Source organism: Mastacembelus armatus, chromosome 9 (assembly GCF_900324485.2).
Source record: "Mastacembelus armatus chromosome 9, fMasArm1.2, whole genome shotgun sequence".
In the NCBI taxonomy this organism is placed as follows: Eukaryota; Metazoa; Chordata; class Actinopteri; order Synbranchiformes; family Mastacembelidae; genus Mastacembelus; species Mastacembelus armatus.
This window is the reverse complement of record NC_046641.1, coordinates 17,789,595-17,813,823: the sequence shown is the minus strand read 5'-3', so window position 1 is coordinate 17,813,823 and position 24,229 is coordinate 17,789,595. Positions and strand designations below refer to the sequence as shown.

General features: G+C 40.9%; 3 protein-coding genes across 8 annotated transcripts; 2 read left to right on the top strand and 1 right to left on the bottom strand.

Annotated features, from left to right (window-relative positions):
• Window positions 1–1,195: 1,195 nt before the first annotated feature.
• On the top strand, window positions 1,196–13,666 carry rufy3 (RUN and FYVE domain containing 3). 4 transcript variants are annotated; one of them, XM_026321078.1, is made up of 18 exons: window positions 1,196–1,719; window positions 5,578–5,751; window positions 5,926–6,043; window positions 6,211–6,312; window positions 6,451–6,574; window positions 6,798–6,862; window positions 7,697–7,762; window positions 7,868–7,937; window positions 8,055–8,144; window positions 8,251–8,334; window positions 8,695–8,862; window positions 9,373–9,470; window positions 10,560–10,679; window positions 10,959–11,076; window positions 11,164–11,249; window positions 11,334–11,361; window positions 11,537–11,614; window positions 12,013–13,666. In XM_026321078.1, the coding sequence occupies exons 1-18, from the start codon at window positions 1,458–1,460 to the stop codon at window positions 12,154–12,156; spliced, it is 1,995 nt and encodes a 664-aa protein (XP_026176863.1). In that variant the 5' UTR covers window positions 1,196–1,457; the 3' UTR covers window positions 12,157–13,666. The 4 variants fall into 4 exon arrangements, with proteins under 4 accessions (XP_026176863.1, XP_033181247.1, XP_026176864.1 ...); XM_026321079.2 differs by lacking the exon at window positions 1,196–1,719 and adding an exon at window positions 3,953–4,151; XM_026321080.2 differs by lacking the exons at window positions 1,196–1,719; window positions 10,560–10,679; window positions 10,959–11,076; ... (2 more) ...; window positions 11,537–11,614; window positions 12,013–13,666 and adding exons at window positions 3,953–4,151; window positions 9,653–10,532.
• Window positions 11,971–17,761, bottom strand: grsf1 (G-rich RNA sequence binding factor 1). Of its 3 annotated transcripts, none has more exons than XM_026321082.2 (10): window positions 17,377–17,761; window positions 16,946–17,084; window positions 16,647–16,802; window positions 16,423–16,557; window positions 16,148–16,286; window positions 15,876–16,009; window positions 15,534–15,637; window positions 15,304–15,439; window positions 14,788–14,837; window positions 11,971–13,366 (listed from the first exon to the last, which is right to left on the bottom strand). In XM_026321082.2, the coding sequence occupies exons 1-9, from the start codon at window positions 17,575–17,577 to the stop codon at window positions 14,794–14,796; spliced, it is 1,188 nt and encodes a 395-aa protein (XP_026176867.1). In that variant the 5' UTR covers window positions 17,578–17,761; the 3' UTR covers window positions 11,971–13,366; window positions 14,788–14,793. The 3 variants fall into 3 exon arrangements, with proteins under 3 accessions (XP_026176867.1, XP_026176866.1, XP_026176868.1); XM_026321081.1 differs by lacking the exon at window positions 11,971–13,366 and adding an exon at window positions 14,330–14,429; XM_026321083.1 differs by lacking the exon at window positions 11,971–13,366 and adding an exon at window positions 14,330–14,429 and having other exon boundaries at window positions 15,534–15,619.
• Window positions 17,762–21,392: 3,631 nt separating this feature from the next.
• On the top strand, window positions 21,393–23,494 carry LOC113139071 (glial cell line-derived neurotrophic factor-like). Its single transcript, XM_026322028.2, has 2 exons — window positions 21,393–22,003; window positions 22,824–23,494. The coding sequence occupies exons 1-2, from the start codon at window positions 21,760–21,762 to the stop codon at window positions 23,393–23,395; spliced, it is 816 nt and encodes a 271-aa protein (XP_026177813.1). The 5' UTR covers window positions 21,393–21,759; the 3' UTR covers window positions 23,396–23,494.
• The last annotated feature ends 735 nt before the right edge of the window (window positions 23,495–24,229 follow it).

The window sequence follows — 24,229 nt, the reverse complement described above, 5'->3', positions numbered from 1 at the left end:
AGACTATTCTTCTGTCCTTTTACCTTCTGTACTTTTCCTTAAGTTGAAATTTGTTCTCAAAACAATGTTTTATGTTTTTATTGATAACACAAAATATTGTTAAGGCTAACACCAGTATGAAACATCTGAGGGAAGTTATGAGAAAGGACTATTCCACATAAATGTGGGAGGAGGAGGACTGAATAATACCGTGTGCCAATTCCTCAGCTTTACTTCAGATTCAGCTTCAAAAACTTAAAGCCTGCTAAGTATTTGACTTGATTTTCCCTTTAAAGGAGGCTTTCAGATGCATTTGTGTCGACTTGTTGGTTCTTTTGAAATGTTTGATGCACGCATCTGTGCGGCTGTTTTGATCCCTGTTGTCTTTCCACAGGCTTTTATTTTGTGCCAGCTCATACCTTTGATGTGAAAGTGTTCCAGTAAATGAACATCCACCTCCCCCTTTTCTCTGAAATGTGTCAAACCACATGATGACATTAAAACAGGCAAAATGTATAAGATGTATAAGAAGGCAGGCAGTACACGTTTCTGCTAGTAAGTGTACTATTTACTAATCACCACAGTGAATATTTTCTACTTAATTGTAGAAACTGTAGGATTATTGCCAAATTGAATAGGCTATAAAGGAGGGTTTCATGGCGAGCAGCACAACAGTGTGTTGGTTAGCACTGTCACCTCACAGCAAGAAGATTTCAGGTTTGAATGCTGTTTGACACTTCGTGGAGTTTGCATGGTCTTCCCATGGCTGTGTGGGTTTTCTCCAGGTGCTCTGGTGAGTGTTTGTCTGTCTCTATGAGTCAGCCCCCAGAACTTTTTTTTACATTAGATTGCTGTTACTGTTGACTCATGTAGAGGCTAAGGATTAATCTGTATTATACAAATCACATTGATCAAATCTGTTATACAGCCTAAATATAGAATAATTTCTAGTTGAAAAGTGTTAGCCAGAGTCTTTTTCTGTCTATTAACTTGTGCCATGTATTAAAAGTAAATCACCTTATCTCCAGAAAGAGTAAATTTGTTGTTGTCCAGTTTAAAGTAAAAGCTTAAGGTGTCGCGTAAACACAACGCTACACGACACTTCAGAGAGCCTTAGAAACGTGAGATGATCAACCTTGCCTCGCAATGCATCATGGGAGAAGGCAGGTCGTGGATCTGCCGCCGGTGACGCGTCTCTATGGTGTGTATTGTTTCTGGTCATGTCAGGGTAATCCGCTGACACAGCACTCAAAGTCTCGCGAAATTATCACCAGATTTGACCAAAATGCTAATCCGTAGCTGTTGTCGGACCGAGGTGAGGCTGTGGAGGACAGGACGAAAGGCAGAGTGATCACTGGACCGATTTTGGAGTAAACTAACTGGTATTTTGATTGTTTAGGTGACGGCGGTGGTGCGCTAACGCTAACCTAGCTTAGCCGCTCCGCAGGTCACATGAAGTGAGTTTGTCCGGAGGGAGGATGGCAGGGCGCGATGTGTCCACGGGAGATTTACCTTTGCAGTCCTCCTCAGAGGTCTCAGAAAGTTCTGGGAAACAAAATTCCTCGGATGAAAACGGACACGGCGACAGTCCGGATGAGACCCTGTCTCCGACCTCGGTGATTTACTTCAAGGAGGCTTTGAACTCCTCAAACTTGAGGCTTGGGAAGGCTGGGTCGCTGTCACCCACTCCGCTCCGACATTATGACTTCCAGATTGAAAGAATCGAGTCCAAGCGGAGAAGTAAGTGTTTAAAATATCCAGATAGTTTCCCCTTTGTCTAAGTTAGCTAATGTCCTCATTTACCACGAATAGAAACCTGCAGTTAGCGATGCTAGGTTAGCTTGCTAATGTGATTAGCTTTACTTTTGACTCTTCATGACCAACTTTTTTTTTTTAAATCTTTTGTTATGGCTTAAGAAAATGACAGTAGCTAACTCAGGTGAAGTTAGGGAGGTAATAAATCATGTCAGCTTTCTCATTCTTGGATGTCTTTAATAAACCAGCTAAAGATCAATAAGTTTCAGTGATGTAAATAACCCAGGTGGTGTGTGTCGATCAGGTAACTTGGCTCATGTCAACATAATATTTGCTTTGTGAACTCAATCAGCTGCCTTTTAATAGTTTATGTGTTGGACTTCCTTCCTGTCACATTGTTTTGATTGACGTAAATATTTGCTGTTTGCTGTATTATACATGTAACAGTGGATTGGTCACTGCTTGCTGTTTGTTTAGATCAGAGCTCTGTGTTTAGTTGTGTTTGACATTAACTAATCAAACGTGTGTATTTAACAGTTATTCGCTGCTTTAACTGAACATTAGAAGGAATAACCTTGTGATTTTCACCTTCACCCTTTGTTTTCTCTTTGATAAAGTCATTGAACTAACAAGACATGTGGACACATTACTGCCATAGATCACAAGGAGAAAAGCAATGCAATCACACATTATTTATCAATAAGAATTTGCCAATAATGATTCTTCCTTGTAGAGCTGCAGCAATTAATCAAATAGTGGAATCGGAGAAAAGTAATCAGGGACTATTGTGACAATCAGTTAATCATTTCAGTCATGATTTAAGCAAAATGCTCAAAAGTATCTGGCTCCAGCTTCTGCAGTGTGAGCATGTGCGATGCTTCTTTTTCATGTAAACTGAATATCTGGACTGGACAAAGCACAACATTAAATGACACCAAAGGGTCTGTGGGAAAATGTGATTGATATCTTTCACCATTTTCTGACATTTCAATAGACCAAGCCTTAATTGATTAAATAAAATAAAGGTCAGCAGGAGGTTAACAACAGATAATGGAAATAATTAGTGTTTGGCGCCATTTTTCTGCCTGTCTGCAACTTTCAGTGGAAAACCGAAGCAAATAAATCTAAATAAAAACATGTTTTCACTTATTAAGCTATGGACTTATCTGTGCTCTCAAACTAAATGTTATGGTGATACAGTTTGTAAACTGTAAATAAGCATTTCCTTGATGCAGGATACTGAAAACAATGTTTGAGGTTATTTACTCCTTTTGCATCCACGTGTGATAAAACACAAATTTTTCTGGAACTATTCGTCCTGCAGTATTTCTTTAGCTGAATTAGCCACAGAAATCCTATTGTGTCTTTTATACAGCACTTTTCAAATATTTGTAAGCCCTTTTCAAGTAACCAGACACATGTAACACAATGGAGCTTAAATATTGACTTTACCTAGTCGTTAAGGTTACAATACAATACAAGGAACCATCACCATTTAAATCGAGGACCTTTGACCTTATTTCTTTTGCTGTGCTGCTGCAGCCAGCTCAGAAATTGTATTGTCAAATAACAGGCCTCTGTTTCAGGGCAGGGGGACGCTGCTGATGCTTAAGAGGCAGATGAGTCCTCTGCTGCATCATTAGCATTGGCTGAGTACTCTGGGGACCCCCCACCTCCCCCTCTTTTTTTGTTTTTTACGCATGCACCATCTGCTCACGTGACAGAGTGTTTGCTGTACCCAGTACTACTGTCAGCCATCTTGGTCAACACCCACCCATTGCATTCACTGCAGTGCACAGGCAGTCCAATCAGAGTGAACTGGTGCTATGCTGACTGGAGGAGGGCTGTGATTTTCAGTACGGTGCTGTCTTGCATTTTAAATCCCCAGTCTGCACAAAAGGGATAACAAGAGGTTGGAGGTGGAGGAGGAGAAGGCAGGCCAGCCTTTCTCAAGACAGCAGCGTATTCCACTGTTGTAACAAGGGGGAAAGGAGGATGCAGGCGTAGAGAGGAGGAGGAGGGAAAGCAGCACCCTTTCTAACACCTGCTGAAAGCTGCTGTGGGCCTTCCCCATCTTGGCCTTCTCTCTCTTTTGTTTAAATGTTTTTTTCATCCTCTCCGATTTCCTCTTCCCTCTGACCTGTTATCTTTTTGGAGTTTTTACTGGCTTCTGGAACAAAAGCTACTACGCCTTTTTCCCTCGGTGGTGTTGCTTTTGCCTTGCATTAGCTGAGTCATCATGTCTGACCTGACGCCTCAGAGCGAAACCCCAACTCCCACCACCGACAAGATCACCCAGGCTGCCCGGGAGACCATTTATCTCTGTAACTTTCGCGTATCTGTCGACGGCGAGTGGCTGTGTCTTCGTGAGCTCAATGACATCTCCCTCACCCCAGACCCAGAGCCGGCCCATGAAGGTAATGTGACAGATTAGCTCAGCGTCAGGGGAGCTTTGCGGGCGCTGTGCGATCTTTGTTAGGGTGTGGTGTCATACAGGATCCCTAGAAGATACACATTTTGCCTGGTGAGTGGTGTTGATGTGTACAGTTTGAGCTGTGTCATGATGGATGTCAGGAGAGAAGGTTTGATGTTCCTGAGAGCTGCACAGCAGCAGGATGCTGCCTGTAAATCGGCCAGGGCTGACAACAAACAACCAGGAAGTGCATTCTGTTTTGAATTTATTCACAGGAAAGTGACAGTTTGATCAGTAATGTGTGGTGTCAGTTTTCCTTAAGCAGAAACAGCTCTACATATTGTTTAGTTACATATTCAATACTCTCACTGAGACTCAGCAAGGCTGGATGTAACTGGATGCAGATATTTAAATTTGGTGGTGAATGCATACCACATGCCATGAGATGTGCAAACCTGCATTATGCACTTAATTTCTTGGGTTTTGGATTTAATGGAGATCACAGTATATGTACAACAAAACTTCCTCTTGTCCTGCCACGCCTTCTGGCAGTACAAAGCAGACAGGTTGGGCAGCAGTTTAGACTTTTCTTTAGCCAGTTGGCAAATTCAAAGCTGCAGCCTCTCTCTTGCTTTTTAAAAAATCTGATTTTACCACGTGTAGTTTTTAACCAAGTTTACTCATTTATCTACAAAACTTCAGCTCATATTTTTGTTTATTTTGGAACGTCATGTTTTTTGCATTTTCTTTATATGTATCTGTGTCTCTGGGTGTGTGTGTGTGTGTGTGTGTGTGTGTGCGTTTGTAGCAGGAGAGTTCTTGAATGCTTCTTTGTAAGAAGTGGAGTTTCCCTGAAAGGAAAATCACATTTGCTTTAGTCATCAGAGTTTTTCGATACACAGACTTGTTTTGTCCTTTTGGGTATTAAACTCAGTATGGAACTGGGATCCTAATGTTCTGTGCTGGAGTCCATCAAACAACAGACCAAATGTATTAAATAATGGAAAAGAATAATGTAGGATAGCAGAATTCTGCAGAAACCTCATAAAAACCTATCAGGGTCTGTTATCTCCTAACATAAACAATGAATAATAGAGGGAACTTGATTAGGTTTGGTGATTTTCCTAGTTGAACCATTTTATTCTTTTAAATCTCTGCCTTATTTTAGCTTTATATTAAATATATATAAATGTTTTGCTTGTTAATTCTTAAAGTGAGTTTTGGGTTTCATACTTAAAAAACATTTTATCTTGTGTTTCCTCATACCTTTAACATCCTGGAAAACACTGGATCTTGTAGTGTTGAAAATGTGGAACTGACTCAGATTGTTTTTGTGCCAGCACTCAATAATTTTACCCCTTGAGTCAATCCTGCTGAATCTATAGGAAACTTTTCATGTGTCTGTTCTTTTTTTTAAATTCTGTTTTTAGATCCTAAGGATCCCATTGCAATCGAAAGGCTCAATTTGATGAACATGGCCAAACTGAGCATCAAGGGCCTGATCGAGTCTGCTCTCAACCTCGGGCGCACACTCGACTCTGACTATGCACCTCTCCAGCAGTTCTTTGTTGTGATGGAGCACTGTCTGAAACATGGGCTAAAAAGTATGTATAACTCACTTTGGACCTTCATACATACATTTTTGTATTTATAATGTTAGTTTTCAGCTATTAACACTATGATTATATTTAGACCAAGTGAATGGATTTATGGGGGATTCAAATGACAAATTTGCTACTAAATGTCTATCTACTAAAATGCTATCTTTCAACCATCAGCTAAGAAGACCTTCCTGGGTCAGAACAAGTCCTTCTGGGGGGCGTTGGAACTGGTTGAGAAGCTGACACCTGAGGCAGGAGAGATTACTGCCAGTGTAAAAGACCTGCCTGGTCTCAAGTGAGTCTGTCATACCAGTTCTTTAAAAACAGCATGGGAATCGCTGCTTATGCCAGTTGGAGTTGTTTTGCAGCCTGCCCCTGTTTAGCAAAGGTTTTCATGTGTTTATGTGTTTCAGTTGTTAAGTTTCAGGTGTATTTATAGCCAACTTCCCTGTTTGATTACAGAACTCCTCTAGGAAGGGGGCGTGCCTGGTTACGACTGGCCTTAATGCAGAAGAAACTCTCTGACTACATGAAGACCATCATCAACAGAAAGGACCTGCTCAGGTGTGTTTGTATCACACTGTGCTGATGTCCAGTGGCATCTGTATTACATTATTATACATATTATTTGTTCTCATCCTCATCCCTAATGACATATATCAACAAAATCATTTCACTGCTCTGACGTGTTTCTAACTCTAGTGAATTCTATGAGCCAAATGCACTGATGATGGAGGAGGAGGGAGCTGTCATCGCCGGGCTGCTCGTTGGACTAAATGTCATCGATGCCAATCTCTGTATGAAAGGAGAGGACTTGGACTCCCAGGTGATTCTGCTTTCACTTCCACTACCACCATTTAAAGCTGAGGTAAAACAGGAAGGAGCTAAAGTTCGACTAGTGGTTGCAGCAGCTTGGGGGATTTTACAAGCAAAGGCAAATGATGCAAAAATATCAAACCTCTGTCCCAATAAACTGCCTTTCTGTGATAAAGTTGTTTTTATCTTCATCATTGCCTGATTTTCTGTTTCTTGTTAAATCACTTCTGCAGGTCGGTGTGATTGATTTCTCAATGTACCTTAAAGATGGTGGACACAGTAGTAAAAGTGCAGAAGGGTGAGTCCTGCTTCCTCTTCTTTTAACCAAAATCTATTTTAGTCCCTCACATTAGCAACAGTATTTGCAGTCAATTCAACCCTGTGTGCCTCGGTTTGGGTTGGGTACACACATTTTTATTTGTTTTTCATTCTCTAGTTTTTGGGATGTAGTCATTGGTATTATGTCAGTTCCAGCGCTGCTCTCAGCAGCAGTAGTAGACCTGGTTACTTTGCTGAGTTTTGTGAAGGCCAGATGATTAAAGAAATAATATTTATAAAGAAAAAAACTGACACTGTAGTTACATTAGGGTCTTACCTGGTCACTAGTGTATACAGAAATCTAGAAGACGACTGTTGCAGTATCCAAGCTGGTGTTATCAAATGTCTTGTTTTCTACACCCAACAGTCCAAAACCTACAGACACACAATTTACACAAAGCTTAAAATCCTCACGGTTAAAGAGCTGGAGACAAATATTTGGTGTTTCTTTTGTCAAAATGGTTGCTCACTTGGTTTGAAGTTATTTTTGTTTCATTTCATGTAGTTATAACTCTTGTTGCATTTTTGCACCATCTGTTGGCGCAAAATACAATAGCCATGTTTTGAGTGGTGCCACCTGTTTTACAGAACCTGCTTCTGCCAGATGCTAAACATAAAAATAGAACAACTTTATAAACGTATTTGTATTTGATGTTTCCTACGTTTCCCTGATTATGGAAGGGACAGAAAATATGAGGCATTCTTCAGAGGGCTACGCCCAGACAGCTGATTATTGAAACAATGCTGTATTAATTCAAACGAGGGTGATGGCACCTAATTGTGTTTTCTTGTTTCTTTCTCTTTCTGCTCCTAGCGACGGTCAGATCACAGCGATTCTCGATCAGAAGAATTACGTGGAGGAGCTGAACAGACATTTAAGGTTAGACAGAAAGACGGACTGGCCTCACTCTCTTCCCTGTTCAGCAGCTCACCGAGCTTGATGACTAACATGTTCTTTTTTTAATCATTTTCTGGCTGTGTTTAGTGCATCAGTAAACAACCTCCAGGCCAAGGTGGACGCTCTGGAAAAGTCCAACACAAAGCTAACAGAAGAGGTGAGACGTTCGGGGCATTTCATGCACTTAGTATGTTTTTCTCTAAAGTTGTGAGATTTTCTGTGCTGCTACACATGGTTGTGTTTACAGAAGTGTTTTGTTGACTTTCCTTCACAGCTTGCAGTGGCAAATAACAGGATTATCACTTTACAAGAAGATGTGGAGAGAGTAAAGGAGGAGAGCTCATATCAGCTGGAGTCCAGGAAGGTGAACACATCTCTATGTTTAAGCTTTAATGCCATCCAATGGGAATTCAGAAGCCACTGTGCAGCGATGTGACTGCTTTCTAACTATTTATACTGCTGTCTTCCAGGCAGTAAGGAGCGACTCAGCAGCAGACGGACAGGCACTAGGTGAAACACGCAAGCAGCTCAAAGAAGAAACTCTGCTTCGATTGGTGCGTTTCAGGCTCTTTGCATATACTGACTTATGTGAATCCAGTTGAAGTTTTGTTTGATCAAGGAAACTGTAAGAGCAGACATCAGTTTTTATGTACCTAGCAAATGGCACTAAGTCCCCAGAAAAAACAAATCCAAACCTAGATGTATTTCATACCTTTTGTCACATAAACTTTAAGGTGACAACAATAAATCCACTAAATATTTTATGTTCAAAATGCCTCAACATAATATTAGGGAGAAATAAACTCACCAGAACACACACACTTGTTTCGGCTGGAGTTACATAATTTGCACATATAGTAGCCGAGTGTTTTCTGGTTGTGGAGTGTGTCTGAAGTTGAAGCCGATCTCTACAGGATGTGGAGAAGGAGTTGGAGGTGCAGATCGGGATGAAGCAGGAGATGGAGCTGTCCATGAAGATGCTGGAGAAAGACATCTGTGAGAAACAGGATGCGCTGGTGGAGCTCAGACAGCAGCTGGAAGACCTTCGTGCCATCAACCAACAGCTTATTCACAAGTCGCAGGTGAGGCAGCATTGTAGCTCAGCTATCTTCACCACATCTGTGCAGGAAGATTACAGACAGACACAGAGCTGCAGCAGTCAGTCATTTAAATATGCAGTATCTGTCTTTCTGATGAGATGAGAAAGATTTGCACTAGATCATGCTGGGTGTCCACTGCTAAATCTAATCTTTAGGTGTGGTGCCCAACACATGTTCCTCAAAACCCTGCTTGTTTTCCACTTATCAAATTGATTCTAAAACATGTTTGCATGCCCGACATCTTTTCTCATAAGCTAAACATTTCAAGATAAATGTGAATAAATCTTAAATGATCACAGCTGCTGCGTTAAAGCTCACTTCCAGTGAGCTCCAACCAGCAGCAAAACTGATGGAGACAATTCATACAGTTAATGGATAGAAAAGGACTTTGTGCTCATTGTTCCAGTTATTGTAGTTTAAAAGAAAGTGAACTAATTACACCTCTACAGACACATCATCTAACTTGATTAAATGGCTCATCCTCCTCTTCAGAGTGCAGACGCCAGCTCTAAACAGAAGAGTGAAGTCGTTGCTCGCCTGGAGGAGAAAATAAACCAGATGTCAGGGACTGTAAAACAGCTGGAGACCAGGTGAGGACAATTTAATGAAGACATATTATTTTGAATAACTATGGTAAACAAATTTATAATCGTATAACTTGCGTACAAAAATCTCTTACTGTCCTATTTGTCTTTTTTCCTTCATTTTCATTATCATTATTATTATTTTTTCCATCATTTATTTTCCCTTTTCTTAAAAATACCTCAATCAGTGAGAAACATTTGGTGAAGCAGGCTAGAAACCTGAACTCAGCAGCAGGGAAGCTGCTCCAGCTGCAGCAGTAGCTCCCTACTTTTGGAAATCTGAACATACAACCCTGCCTAATATAGAAATAACCAAACTAGGATGTTCTCTTTTCTGTATGATGCTCCTTTGTTGTTGAAAATAAAAACCATCTTCCCACAACCTCCTGCAGTGGCTCTCCAGCATCAGCTTTGAGTAGTGTGGACTGAATAGATCCTTTTACAGTAGCAGCCTCAGCCCTTGTGTTCTCTGACAGATGTGTTCGCCACATCAGATTTATACTTTTATTTGGGTGACATTTCATATAAAGACCCCATTAATGCTTTTTGGCAAAGGTAAGATGAGTAGATGGTTTGAAGGTCCCCTGTGGACTTGACGTGCCAACAAAAACATCCTGGTTATTTGGCAGGTTGTAGTCTTGCTGTGATGTTATTCCAAAGAATTCAACCACTACCAGAGACTGTGCTTAAACATTTTCAAGCGACAGAGACTGACAGGATAAAGAGATAATCTGAACGAATGTTTAGGGACCTATAGCCACAGAGTTTGTCGTTTTGGGTGATTCAGGTGTCGGAACAGCAGCGCGATAAAGAACGAAGAAAAGGGCAAAATTAACTTAATTTTGAAATGTATGTGAACATAACATTGGTGTAAACTGTAGTAATCATTAGGCTAATAAAAGAATAAACAACCAGCCTGCTTCATCTTCTTTGACTAAACTTTCCCTGCCCTCCTTATTTGGTTTCGGTCTTTGGACACTTTTTAACATTTTGGGTGTTTTATTTATTGTTTTTGTTGACGTTTCTTTCCAGCATTTTTCTTTTCAAGTTTTCAGTTTACCATAAGTTTATGTTAACCCACTCACCCCAAACCAGATGCAAACAGGCTGAGAGAGAGAGGGATCTGGCCTTAGAGGCTAACCGGCTCTTCAAACAGGAGTTTGGAGACAAAATCGAGAGTCTGCAGGACGAGGTGGAGCAGCTGAGGAAGCACAGGTAAAGCCCTGAGGAGATTGAAAGCTAAAAACTCAAAATGTGTCAAAGACTGATTATATTTCTCATTTTCCTGAATGTTAATAAATCCTGTAAATCAATTTAAGCCACATCTAAGAGCATTTGGGCAATGTGATTTTAAATATTTATGTAAATCAGAACAGTCTTTTCATGGGATTTGGTGAGATAAATAAAAATGTAAAGGCAATACAGGCCAAAATTGAATCCTTTAAATCAGTGATTTCTAAGTTTTGTTTCTGCTAATAACAAATCTTGTTTCAGGTCTAATCTGGAGCATCAGCTGAGAAAAGAGCGAAGGAGCGAGCATCATCTCACTGCTGCATCCAGACAATCCCGGACTTCTCAGAAGGAGAGGAAACACCCAGAGAACACACCAAAAGTACGTCTGCGTTCACACTGATGCGTTCAAAAGTTACGGTAGAGCTGCCGGCTCTGTCCCTGAACATAACGTGTATTTTTACAACAGTATCTCCCAGAATCCCCATCCATCGAATGTGAGAGTGACCAGGTGCACAGTGGCCAAGAGGACAAAAGCAGTCTGGGCTCCAGTGTGTAAGTCAGTCGATTAGTCTACAACTAATGACATATGGCAAATACTGTTATTTTTGTTAATTAAACCTTCTTCAACCCCTACAGGTCCTTGTCACAGCATGAAGATGAACAGGTGAGGTGAAATGTTTACCTTCATATGAGACAGATGAAATACTGTGAACACACATTAAATGCAGGGTTTTCATCAGTCATATTTACATATTTCCTGGGTTCAGCTAACAGGAGTAATAGTGTCACATACCCAATAATGGCTATAATTAACACTATATTATTGTGACTTGCTGCAGACCGAGCCATTCGTGGGGATCAGTGAACCTTCCCTCTGTACCATGTGTGAACAGGCCGACTCCCTGCTGAAGACAAAGGTATTCTGAGTTGTCTTTGTCTCATTAAGCGTCAGCGTCCGAGGATCTGTACCTTTGGTAGAGATGGGCCCATGTGCCAGAGAACAGAAGGCCAAACAATATGACTGCAAAAAGTCACATAATGTAAAAGATGCTGAACTACAAAGACATAAAAAAATGACTAAAAACAAAAATAACTACAAAGACAAACTGACTGCAAATCACATGGTTGCTCAATATGAGAATGTTGCTCCCTAAAGTGCATGGAGGGTCAGGACCTTTTACATTTGTGTGCCCAGCAGCTCATAATATGCTGCCCATTGAGGAGGGAAGACCAGTCAAAGAAATACAAATGAATGCGTCAATCTTTGTTTTAACCCTGATTTTTTTTTTTTTTTTTTTTTTCTCTCTTTCTTTAGAAACAGTGTAAGAACTGCGGTGGGGTTTTCTGTGAGAGCTGTGTGTCCAAAGAGCTGCCGTTACCTTCCTCCATTCTCCCTGAGACTGTGTGTACCACCTGCTACTCTCACTTACTGCAACAGTACGCTTCAACACCAACATGAACACACTTACCATCAGACACCAGGAAACCAGAAGCATGGATTAGTGGCACTGCAAAAATGCACTTTTTGATGAAAGATCTGCTGGAATCTTGCTAGTCCTGGACCCTGTGGGGTGTTTTTTTTTTTTTTTAGTTTAAGTCAGTAAAGTCCAAACAGGTGCCACAGACTTAGAGTTGTGTATGTGCAGGTTTTTACCTGATCAAATACTGTTGTAGTCACAAACTATCTTTTCTGGTTAAAGTGTGTGTAGAGCTGCTGTTACATTTGCACTTGCACAGCTGAAAATAGCACCTGATTGGACAAAAGGCAGGAATCTTCTCATTCATTTAAAAACTGACTTCCCACAATATCCACTAAGTGGATTTTTGATTAAAAAGTCAACTCATGTTATTTTAAGCTCTTGATTTAAAAGGTAAGGAAGGAAAAACTGGATTTTCTTCTCATGACTTATCTGCCCTGCTTCACAACAGTGATTAATCATATACAGATCAGTTTTTGAGGTATGTGATAATCAGTAAAGTTTTTAATTATTTTACTTTGAAGCAGGAATTTTCATGTTTCTGATCAAAGGGAGAACTGATTCAGGGGAATATTGATAGAATCAAAGTCACTTCTGACCAAATACCCTGATATTAAACATTATTTTGGTAGAGACTTGATGTAAAAAGCTGTTCATGGAATATAAAGTTATTAGAAAAGGTGCATTTCACTCAAGGAGTTAATATTTAAGTTATATCACAATAAAAATCCTGTCATAGAGTGTGTATATATATATATATATATATATATATATATATATGAATACTATATATCTAGTGTCACAACATTGATATCAATATTTGATGGTGTTCAGGCTGTTGAATTGTCACAGTGCAGATGAGGAAAATGTTTATTTGCTTTCTTGTAGAGAATTAGATGGGAATATTGATATCGCTCAGGTCAGCTTTGCTAAATATGAAGCAACAGCAAGGCGACCGTTAGCCTAGCTTAGCATAAAGACTGGAAACAGGTGGAAACAGTTAGCATGGATCTCCCCCTACCAGCACCACCTATAACATGGTTTCGTTACAGGTAGAAGATTTTGCTTCTGTCAACATATTTATCAAAACTACTTACATTAGAGTGGCATCTGCCAACAAGCATGTTTCTGGTTCCTTGAAGTTTCCAAAGCTGAATATTGCTGGCATACTCTTTCTTTACTGTTGTTGTTCTGTAGTGGTTAGAAGGGGCATAAAAACAACGATACAATCATCTCTTAAAGTGTGCAACGTTCAGGTATCAAATTCTAGTCTTTTCTCTGGATAATCAAATTCTTCCTCTGGGTGTTTTAACACATTACAGCACTTTTAAAGGCTCGGCTCTCTGCCTGGTGTGACGTGGGCATGTCAGCTATTTTTATGTTAGAGTTAGAAAGCTGAGTAAAACCAGTCAAACAGTCGTTCTTGTGTAAGCTAATTAACATGAGCTGGAAATGCTTCTTAGATCAACAATAAACTTTTACTACGTTTTACCAGTGTACGATTGGATTATTTCCACCAGTATTTTAGAAAACTGGGACACCGGGAGAAAGAGCTCAATCCTTATTAAACTCAGAGGGCTCATTTTTATCTGTGTTTCCTTTTTGCAGGAGTTGTGCATGATATGTAAGAAAAAGTTTAACAACTTAAAAGGTGAAATAACATAATTAGATAAACCTTGTAAATCTTTCATTTGGCTAATTTCTTAAATTAAAGTGATCGTGTAAAAGCACAAAGATCAGGTTTCAGATTTAGGATGAAATTTCCCACAATTATAAATAAATTTCCAAGAATTATTTAATTCTGTGTTTTCACTCAGCGGCCTTTTGAAGTGCGACTTCTGTCATGTTCACTCTCACGTAAATTAAATCTTATGTGAATGTGACATGGGCAGAGTGGAGATATCAGGTTAAATCAATGAAGAATTGTACTTCGATCTGAAACACTTTTCAAAAAATAGCACGTCCTCAATTCTACAGTGACTGGCATACTTATCCCTGATACGTCATTTTTAACATACAATTTTTATGTTTTTTGCACCTTAAGGTTTCAATCTCTACATTTTTTAAAAAAGAATTAACTCTATCCTTAAATCTATTAATTCATCTATAACCAGGCTGAACTCTCTCCTGTGAAATTAAGACATGTCACATTTCTTTGACACCAGGAATGTTTATTATTTGATGCCCAAGTCAGGCTGGAAAATAAATATAATAGCCTCATGTACGTGTTTGTCACCTGTGTGTCAGCATTTACCTGCAGGAGAAAATATAACATGTAAAATCACACCTGCTGAGTTACACATCAATGTATAAGTTAACATGTAAATTCACAGTCTTCTAGTTTAAGAGATAAGGACTTTAAAACAATAGGACAGAGATGCAGAAGCTGCAGTGTGTTGTTAAAAAGCTGAAATGTTCCAGCTGGTGGGTTGTAATTACAACTTCATCACTAGAGAAACAATGACTCCCAGTAAACTATCATTAAGAGAAAGAGGATTCAGTCTCCTCTGTTTGAAGCGTTTTAAAAACATTTGCAGCTGCGTAATGCTGAGACTCAAACAACATGAAAGTGAATTATTCTCATAAAGAAGCCAAATGATTCAGTTTCTCACCTTCCATCAGTGTGCCAAAGAGTTCAGGAATAACTCGATGTATCGTTCACCTGAAAAATAAAAGGTTCACATGAGTCAAATTCACGTAGCAACAATTGTTATATATCTTATTGTAATATATATATATATATATATATATATATAATATCCCTGCAGCAGTTTAATAGTTTAGAAGAATAACTGGGTGTTACAGAAAATACCACCTTACTACAGAGAAGATCTGCTAACAGTAAACCTTTAATTTATTCCATATTTTGTGCAAACATGTTTGATATTCAAGTTACTCATACAATAAGTCTGTATATATCACCTCTACTTCTTATGCCTCCTTTAAAAATAAAGGTCCTTTAATCAGGCTAACCTCATCCAGGACTTACAACTTAATTCTCACACTGCTCAAAGAAGCGAGTTAGCTGGATGGGAGTAGACAGCTTAACATTTGAGCCTGCTAACAAGATGTTAGCCTGAATCAGCTAAATCACAGTCCTGATGTTAAAGCTTCCCCAGCAGTATCACCTATGTGTTGTCTGTCTCTGGACATGGCAGCCACAGCGTCCTGGTGGCAGCTGAAGTAAACATCAGCCTCTCCGGTCGGTTTCCCGTCAGGACCACATTCGATCAAGATCTTAGACACAGTCAGAGGGGAGAAGAACTGCAGCAGGAAAACAAATAAATTATTAAATCATGTCGACCTGTCCTCTAATTCCCAACCAGCTTCAGCATCTCAACATGTTCGTTATTTTTACCTGCACAATGTCTTCTCCAGCTGCCCGGAAAGGAAGACCTCTCATATGGATGTAATGCAGCGGCACAGAGGGGTTCTGAGGGAACCCTGATGGAGCAGATGTGTCTGTTTACAACGGGATAAACAGTATTTTGTGGCTGGAGCAACACATTTGTTCATACACAGAAAGAAAATTATCTTTAAAAAAAAAAAAAAACTTCTCACTTTACCACAGTATGCTGACTGCTTTGTATTTAAAATATTATTATTATTATTTTTAAAACGAACAGATCTATTTTTAAAAATTACTTTAAGGTAAATAAACAGTTAAATTTTCAGCTGACAAGTCCTGAAATCCTCTCACCAGTTCTGGGGTTTGCCTGTGAGGCAGGGACAGTCCTGTTCACCGAAGGAAAGCTGTTCTGAGAAACTGAACTCGCCCTCACCCTCCAACTAGAACGAATCTCGTCACTTCTGCTGGGAAACACCTCGATATATCTGCAGGAAATATCACAAACAGCAGAGGATGAGCAGCAACCACAGATTACACACAGGAGATATTTGTGCTTCTTCAATCAGTTTATCGATGTTGCTTTAGAACCACTTGTGCAGGAATATACAGTTCCACTGTCCTACCTGCTTCCCATGACCTCTCTGTCCCTCTGCAGAGCTTCATTAGCAGCTTCATGGGAGGTAAACTGCACAAAAGCCTCCCCAGAATTTCTTCCTCTGTTGTCTGTAACGATGGTGATCCCATTCTCTGCTATATCCAAACCTGCACAAAAAAAAAAGCCAGATGCTGTGCTTTACGTTCCTCATTCATATATATTCACATATTTCACAAACAGCTTGTTCTCCTATGGCCACTTGAAAGGTTCACACACTGTTGACAAAACTTTGAGGCAGTTTACCTGAGAAAAACCGGAAGATGTCGTCCTCAGTGCAGGTGAAGGGGAGGCCTCTGAGCCGAACCACCGCACTCTCAGCTGGAGCCAGAGTGTCTTTGCTCAGGATGGCTTCAGCATCAGCATTTGTCACTTCAAAAACTTCAAACACACAGACAGAGTACAGCACATTAGTTTTGTTGTTATTGTCCTAAAAATGTTTCCTCACACGCCTCATCACAAAGACAAACCTTCAACATATCGTGGCCCGAGGTACTGTCGGTGCTTTTCCAGAGCTTTGCTGACGTCCACCTCGTGCTCCATCTCGATGAAGGCTCGTCCCGTCGGCCTGCCCAGTCTGTCCACAGTGAGATGGATCCCCTGCACCCCGTTACGGATCCTACACTCTGCACAATAAATCATGACAACCCTGTGTATTTTTAAGTTTGGCAATACATAATTTTTTTTTCTGATTGCAGTAAATATTCAACAGAAAAATACAGATCAGCTGGCTTTACTGTACACCTGGAGAGAAACTCCAAAGTCTCACCTGAGAAGAACTGCAGGAGGTCCTGAGCCGAGCACGACCATGGGAAACCTTTCACCTGCACAATATACACTTCCTTCTTCTCTGGCTTTGGATCATAGGCCGGCAGCGGTGGGTATTCGTCCTCACAAGGTGTTCCTGCCTGGAAGACCATGTTTGAAATGTTTAGCCACAAATTCCCCCCCCCAAAACTGAACTAAAAAAAAAACTACCTGAGTTTCCACACAGGACCACTACCTGGTCCCAACTCTTCTGTGTCACTTAGTTAACAACTTTAATTAGTATCATGTGACGTGTGTAGATATTACAAACTAAAATATACTTCAAGCAGACTCCTCAGGTATGTACACAAAATAAGATCCAGGCAGCCTCAGAGATTTTATTTTAATCAATGTGCTTTGGGTTGGGTGGCCCACTGTCAGTCCGGCACCCACCTTGGTGCAGAAGCGGTGCTGCTCGGTTTTCACTGCGGGCCGAAGCTGACACACAGTCCGGGTCGCTGATGTCCATGTTCTCTGCTGAATGAGTCCAGACCTCCCCGACAGTCCGCTGCCTCTTGTCTTCACAGCCGTCAGCTGTGAGACTGCGACACACCGGCGCAGCAGCGACAACACCGATTTCCCGTTACACGACATTTTAGAACCGAACCGGATGTCAGGTTAGCTAGCTAGCTAACGCATAAGAACCGTGTTTTGGGTCGAAATACGTAGATATGTGAGCAGGGTGAAGTCTGTTAGCTACCGGAGCAAGGTAAAGTTAGGAAGACAACTCTCACGTGGGGCAGTCAAGGACAGTTTCCTCTTCTTTTTTTTATGTCAGCGGGTCGCAACCGGGTTTTGAAGGTGCATACCGCCACCTACTGTCCCGGAGTGTGTATCTTCTAGGGTGAGTACTTCAGGTTCCAGTCTATGTATGATAACACAGTAACATGGGGTCATATCTCTGTAACACCCATTAAATAAAGTCTTCTCCTCACTCCATGTGCCTGAGTCATGAGTCATGAATACTCCACCTCCTCTGTCCTGCACCTCCCATGAAACGCCTTCATACCGACCGACTGCTGGATACTCTACAAGTGTCTGCATCCCACCTGCTCTGCCATGACCCTTTCACCTGTGATTAAGGCTTTAGCCTCCCCTTTCCCACATGGTACTTTAATCATTTCTTCATTTGCCAGTTTAAGTGCTATTGTTACCATGTGATCTGCCCTTTCATTCCCCTCTATTCCCAACAGAAATTTACAATTTTTCAGTAGGGTTAGGTGAAATTATACTATCATGTCATCTCTACAGGTTTCCTTTGCATTTAGGCTGTTTATACCCGCAGCTGAGTCTGAGCAGGTAACTACTCTCTGCCAGCAGGATGGCAACTATTTCAGCTGTGAATACTGACAGGTTATTATTATTATATGATTCTTTTACAGATCGATATATTTAACTCTGGTATGTACACCCCTGCTCCAACATGCCCCATCCCTGGATCCTTAGAGCCGTCCGTGTATATTCTTAAATAGTTATACTATCTTTTCCTTAAGTATTCTTCAGTTAGGGTTGCATTATCGACTCCATTACATCCTTTTTTTTTCTCTATAAGGTTTGTATCCACATTAGGTACAGGCAGGGTCCAAGGGGGAACATTGCACCATATCATAGCAGGACTATAAGACTGTTTCACCCATTCTGTACTGCTACTCCTTTAATAGTCCACCCAAAACCTAATTTTCTATTAGAAATTAAACAACCAAATAATCAGAAACAAAAAACAACAACCAAGCAGCTGCTGAATTAATAGTGTGTTGTACTTCCCATAAATGTCCACCAGAGGGCGACAATGAATCACCACCACCATTACATTAAATGGAAAAGGCTCTGCTGGCATACAGACAGACAGACAGATAATATACAAAATCCAGTCAAAGAACTGGCTATAATATTAACATAAAAAATTGAATGATGGTGACTCATCGAAACGCCCTCTTGTGGACACATTTGGGAACTGCAACACAATATGAAATCTGCAGCTGCTTGGTTATTGTTTTTATTTGGTTATTGATTTTAGATGTTTAATTCTTAATAGAAAATGAATAATTAGTCCATAAAGGACTAGTATACATACAGAGGTGTACAATATAATTTAAACAAGGTCAACTTCACTTGATCTGTACAAAAACCTAATTTACGAGATAGAATATTTTCATGAGCATACAATGTTCGACACTGTCTATACATATCATCATCATCAGACATATCCTCTATGATAATAAGTCCCAGATATTTTACTTTATCCGTGACACAAACAACAATATTTGACAAGCAAAATTCAGGAACATTTATTTGTCTATCCTCTGGTCCTACAGATCATAATCCCCCTTTTAGTTGGATTATACTTAATGTCATGCTCTAAGCCAAAAATAACCAAAATACAGATAATGTATCTAGGAACACCTTTTTGTATCAGTTTAATAAATAGTTTCCTGTGATTTAGTCTATCGAAGGCTTTGGGTGAATCTAAACAGCACATAAAAGTTGAGGAATTGTGATTCTTATATCTGTTTACAGTCTCCCTTAGAACATAGATACACATGTCTGTAACAAGCTTAGATTTAAACCTACACTGATTATCTGTACATTTAATGTAGTTGATCATTTTGTCCAGCAGGATTATTTCAAATACTGTGAGAGTACACTGGCTAAAGCTATGGGCCTATACTTATCCACGCTGCCAACTCTCCCAGATTCATCCTTCATGACAGGAACTAACAAAATCTGGTAAAAATCCAGACTTTGCGTACACGAAGGACTTTGTGTACAGGACTGTGGTGTCTCGTCTTTTCAAAAATCTTCATAAACAATTTATTTTCTGATTTGTGATTATCCTCTAAAAACTGTTTGACTATCAAAGGTATTGATGCACTTTTTAATGTAACTCTTAAGCTTTTCCAATCAACTTGTGCTGTCACATTTAGGAGCTCAGTGACCCAACTATCATTGCCAGATCCTGATCTGTTGTCTCTGTTGTACATTATCATGTTGAACGTTGGTGTCACCTTTAAGTGTCTCCCCATGTTTTGGCCATGATGTTTACTGAATTATATATTTTCCCTTCAGAATAAATGCAGAGATAACTGAAGAGGAGTGTGTGTGTGTCATGAGGCAGCAGTACTCACCCTCCGTCTCCCTCATGTGTCTCTACCTGTTCCCCTCATTCGTCCAACTCTCCGCAGGTGCGGCGGGTGAGGGGGTCGCGGAGCCAATGAGCCATACCTGTTCATCACTTCTCTTCTCCATCAATCAAGGGAATCAATGAGAAGATATATCAGTGTCCTTGGCCTCAGGTGTAAGAGACGGTCTTGGCCTCCGCAACGCTAATCTCCTCATGCTTATTCGTGAAGGTGACGAGTGGAAGACCACCACCACCATAGACCATCTTCAAAACACCGTTAAGAGGTTTGGGTACTTAGTTATGCTTTTCGGCCTCTCCAGCACCCCCCCCCCCTACTCTCGCACCCTGGACGAACACACCGTTCACGTTCACCAGGTGTCTCAGAGGCTGCTAGAGAACCGGTTGTTTGTCAAGGTAGAGAAATGCTAGTTCCACCGTTTCGTGGTCTCTGTCCTCCGGGGTGGGTGCGGGCAGACCCCGAAAAAGTAAATGGTCTTATACTTGTGTCGCACTTTTCTACACTCAGGTGTACTCAAGGGGCTTTTACACTATTTGTCCAGTCACCCACTCACACATTCATAGACCTGTGGAACAGCCACCATGGGACACTTAGTATTCAGAGACTTGCCCGAGGACACCTCAGCGTGTGGACCAGGGAAGCCAAGGAACGAAGCACCGACCCTCTGGTTCATGGTTGACCTGCTCTACCTCCTGAGCCCTGTACCTAATGTGGATACAAACCACCCTGAAAGTGCGCACCATAGTGAACTGGCAGGGGCTCCAACAGTTCCTAGGATCGGATCACTTTTACTGCCGTTTTATCTGGGACTATAGTGTCAGGGCATATCCCCGGAGCATGGCGGAGTACCAAAAGGATGTCAGATGTCATCATTGAGTTCATTCACACTGTGGCTAAAAGTAGCAACACAGTCTTTTCAGTCTGTTTTCTCTGGCTGATTAGAAACACACTTCCCATCTGTACCAATTCTCTGGATGGAGAATCTGCTGTTAGTGGAAAGTGTGAAGCAGCACAGTGACTGAGCCTCTTTCATAACATCCTAACTCTGCTCTCACCAACTCTGGACCTCAAGTTCACTCATAAATTTGAGCTCCATCCCTCTGTGCGGGCCGTGTCTGCATGGGTGGAGACTGGGAGAAGCAGAGGATGGACCGTCCGACGTCAGCGCTACTCCCCATCTCTCTTGTTACACCTCTCCTTTCTCCGCACTGATGATGGTGATGAACAGGAGTCAGCGGCACAGCGTTTTGCAGCAGGGACCGTGCGCACTGAATGAAGGACTGTGAACTAGGAAGCGTCGCGGGATTCGTCTGTTTGCAAACAAGTTCAGGGAAAAGTCTTGGCTTCACATTTTTTACGCTTCTGTCTTTTTTTTTTTTTTTTTTTTGGTTTTGTGCGTCTTGGATGTTGCGCCACGCTGCACAGCCTTTGCCAACTGGCATACCGATGACAACGAGCACTTTGTAGTACGCAGGCAATTTGATATTGATCTTCACCATTTGCATTGGACCCGAGCTGATGAGTCTGTCCCACCTTTCCCTCTCCAGCTGTTTAAACGTCTTCAAAATACCGTCTATCGCGTTTGTCAGATGATACCTGTTGATTTTGCATCGCGCCATGTCCTTCTGTCGGACTGATGTGGACAATGAAGTTATGGGATAGCCTGACCACTTGTTTGATACTGCTGAGCGCCGTGCACGCCAGCCCGCTGTTCCGGAGTCGACAGCAGTCCACGTCCACCAAGAGGAGAGGGCGCGTCGTCGAGAGTCCCCTTGAGCTCCCGCCGGTTCATATCCGCCTGTCTGTCACTTCCCCGGACATCAGCCGCGCTGAGGCGGATACATCGAGCTGGGAAGAGCCTGTGACTGGAGGAGAAAAATGTGAGCCTGTGATTTCGTATGGCAAATATGCCCAAACCCAAAGCATCATCATCAAAACTGTCGTGAATCAAGTTACAGGCTGTTACTGGGCACTGTATTGGCATATTTTCCTCCAGAAAAAATCATTCCAAAAGTATTTTTATACCAAACTTATGGTTTGGTATATGGTTATGTTTTAGAGCGCACAATGCAGCATTTCCAACATTTGTAATTTAGAACAAGTGTATTTTGATGCCATTACTTTCTTTAGGCTTTTCCTCTAAAGTACAATACCTGCATAAAGTTACATAAGCTTCTTTGTTTTGACACAATTAAATAATCTATGCAGGTTGGCAACTCATAATTATCAAATAATCAAATGAATCTCTCGATTAACCAAAACCATTTTTTTAAATAAAATGTGAATTTATAATTTAAATGTAAAAAAAAAAAAAGGTAATTGCTTGAATTGGTTGTTTTTTTTTTTTTTTTCTCACCAGCTAAATCTTAAGATTTTATTCATCTTTAAGAGAACTGATGATTCATTTATAGTTGATCCAATAATTTATTATTTTAACTCTAGAGCTATGTTCTCCAACACCACATATTGTATCTTACAATAGTGCGCTCAAATATAAAACTGTCTGCTGCATAAATTACAGTGGATCCATTTGTAACCTTGGATGAATTATGGAATTCCACAGGAAAAAAAACAAAAAACAATGCGTACCACTTCTGCACTAGCATGTGTACTTGAAACAGTAATTGTAAACTGAAACAATATGTCCTGTCATATTTGATACATCCTTGTCGTTTTGCCATTTCTCTTAATGTGTTTCAGACATCATGGAGGAGCCCCTCCCGACTGAGTTCAATGATGTGGTGGACTTCATCAAAGTGACCATAAGCAGAATAAGACGCTCCTCCTCACCCAACGTGTTCTCATCATCCTCTTCCTCCACCAAGTCCTCCCCCTCCAAAGAAAACCTGAGCAGCAGGGTTCAGCAGAGAAGGGAGAGGAAGCACCTGGCAAGCCAGCAGAGCAGTGAAGGAGAAAGAGCAGGAGCCAGAAGGGTCCAGACAGGTAGGAAGACAAGAGGAGGAGGCAGCGGACGAGGACAGGGCTGTGTGCTCAAACAAATCCACCTCAATGTGTCAGACCTTGGTCTCGGCTACCGCACAAGTGAGGAAATGATATTCAGGTACTGCTCGGGGCCCTGCAGGAGGTCTGAGACCAACTATGACAAAATCCTTTACAACCTCGCTCACAGCAGGAGGCTTCCTCCCAAAGACTCTCCCCCTCAGGCTTGCTGTCGGCCAATAGCGTTTGACGACGATCTCTCATTTTTGGATGACAATCTTGTTTACCACACCGTGAGGAAGCACTCTGCCAGGAAATGTGGTTGTGTGTAGGGAGTGTGAGCTGGTGTCTGGCATCATGTACTTTTAAATTCACTCCCACTCCGAAGTACGATGTCGAGTGAGTTTTCTGCTTCGATTTTTAACATTGAGGAAACCTTCTGGCTTGACTTGTGACCATGTATGATTTTTAGTCCACCAGCAAAGGAGTATATAAGAAGAGGAGGTGGCATCACTTCAGTTCGACCTTGGCTCCATCATAAAGACTTCCTTCAGTCTTCAAATCTAGATTGTAAATGTGTTGTGGTGTGATTTGATTGTTTCCATGTATACTAAATCTTAGACTTTGATCAGACTCACTAGCTCTGCTGTATAACCAGGCTGATCTCACTGTAATGTGTTCATATAGCAGACTTTGGGAAAATCATGCACTATGTACACAAAATGCTGATTTCTCACATATTGGATACACGTTTTGGTGGCGAGTCATTTCCCTGCCATGTGAAATCTACCATGACCTCTGTCCCTTATCATAACCATCTTCCTATAGTAACATAGGTGGAACAAGTTAGGCATACGTTGTGAGTACGAACTGGGTGTACATATTGTATATTGGTATTTCCAAAGCATGTTCCTTGAGCACATTCAGGTGAGATCAGTTTGGTATAGCATATTATGTTACATAGGGAAAAGTTAAATACAAAAAGTGTATTTAAGAATGTTTGAATGTATTAACTTATTGATATTTATTTTGTTTTTCTAAAAGGGATAAATGTTATTTATTACTGTAATCTGTCTGTCTACCAAAGGCTTAATTTTTTTTCCATGTAAAAGCAGTGAAAGACTATGTGGTTTACTTTATAAAAAATCATCAGTACCTTATATTAT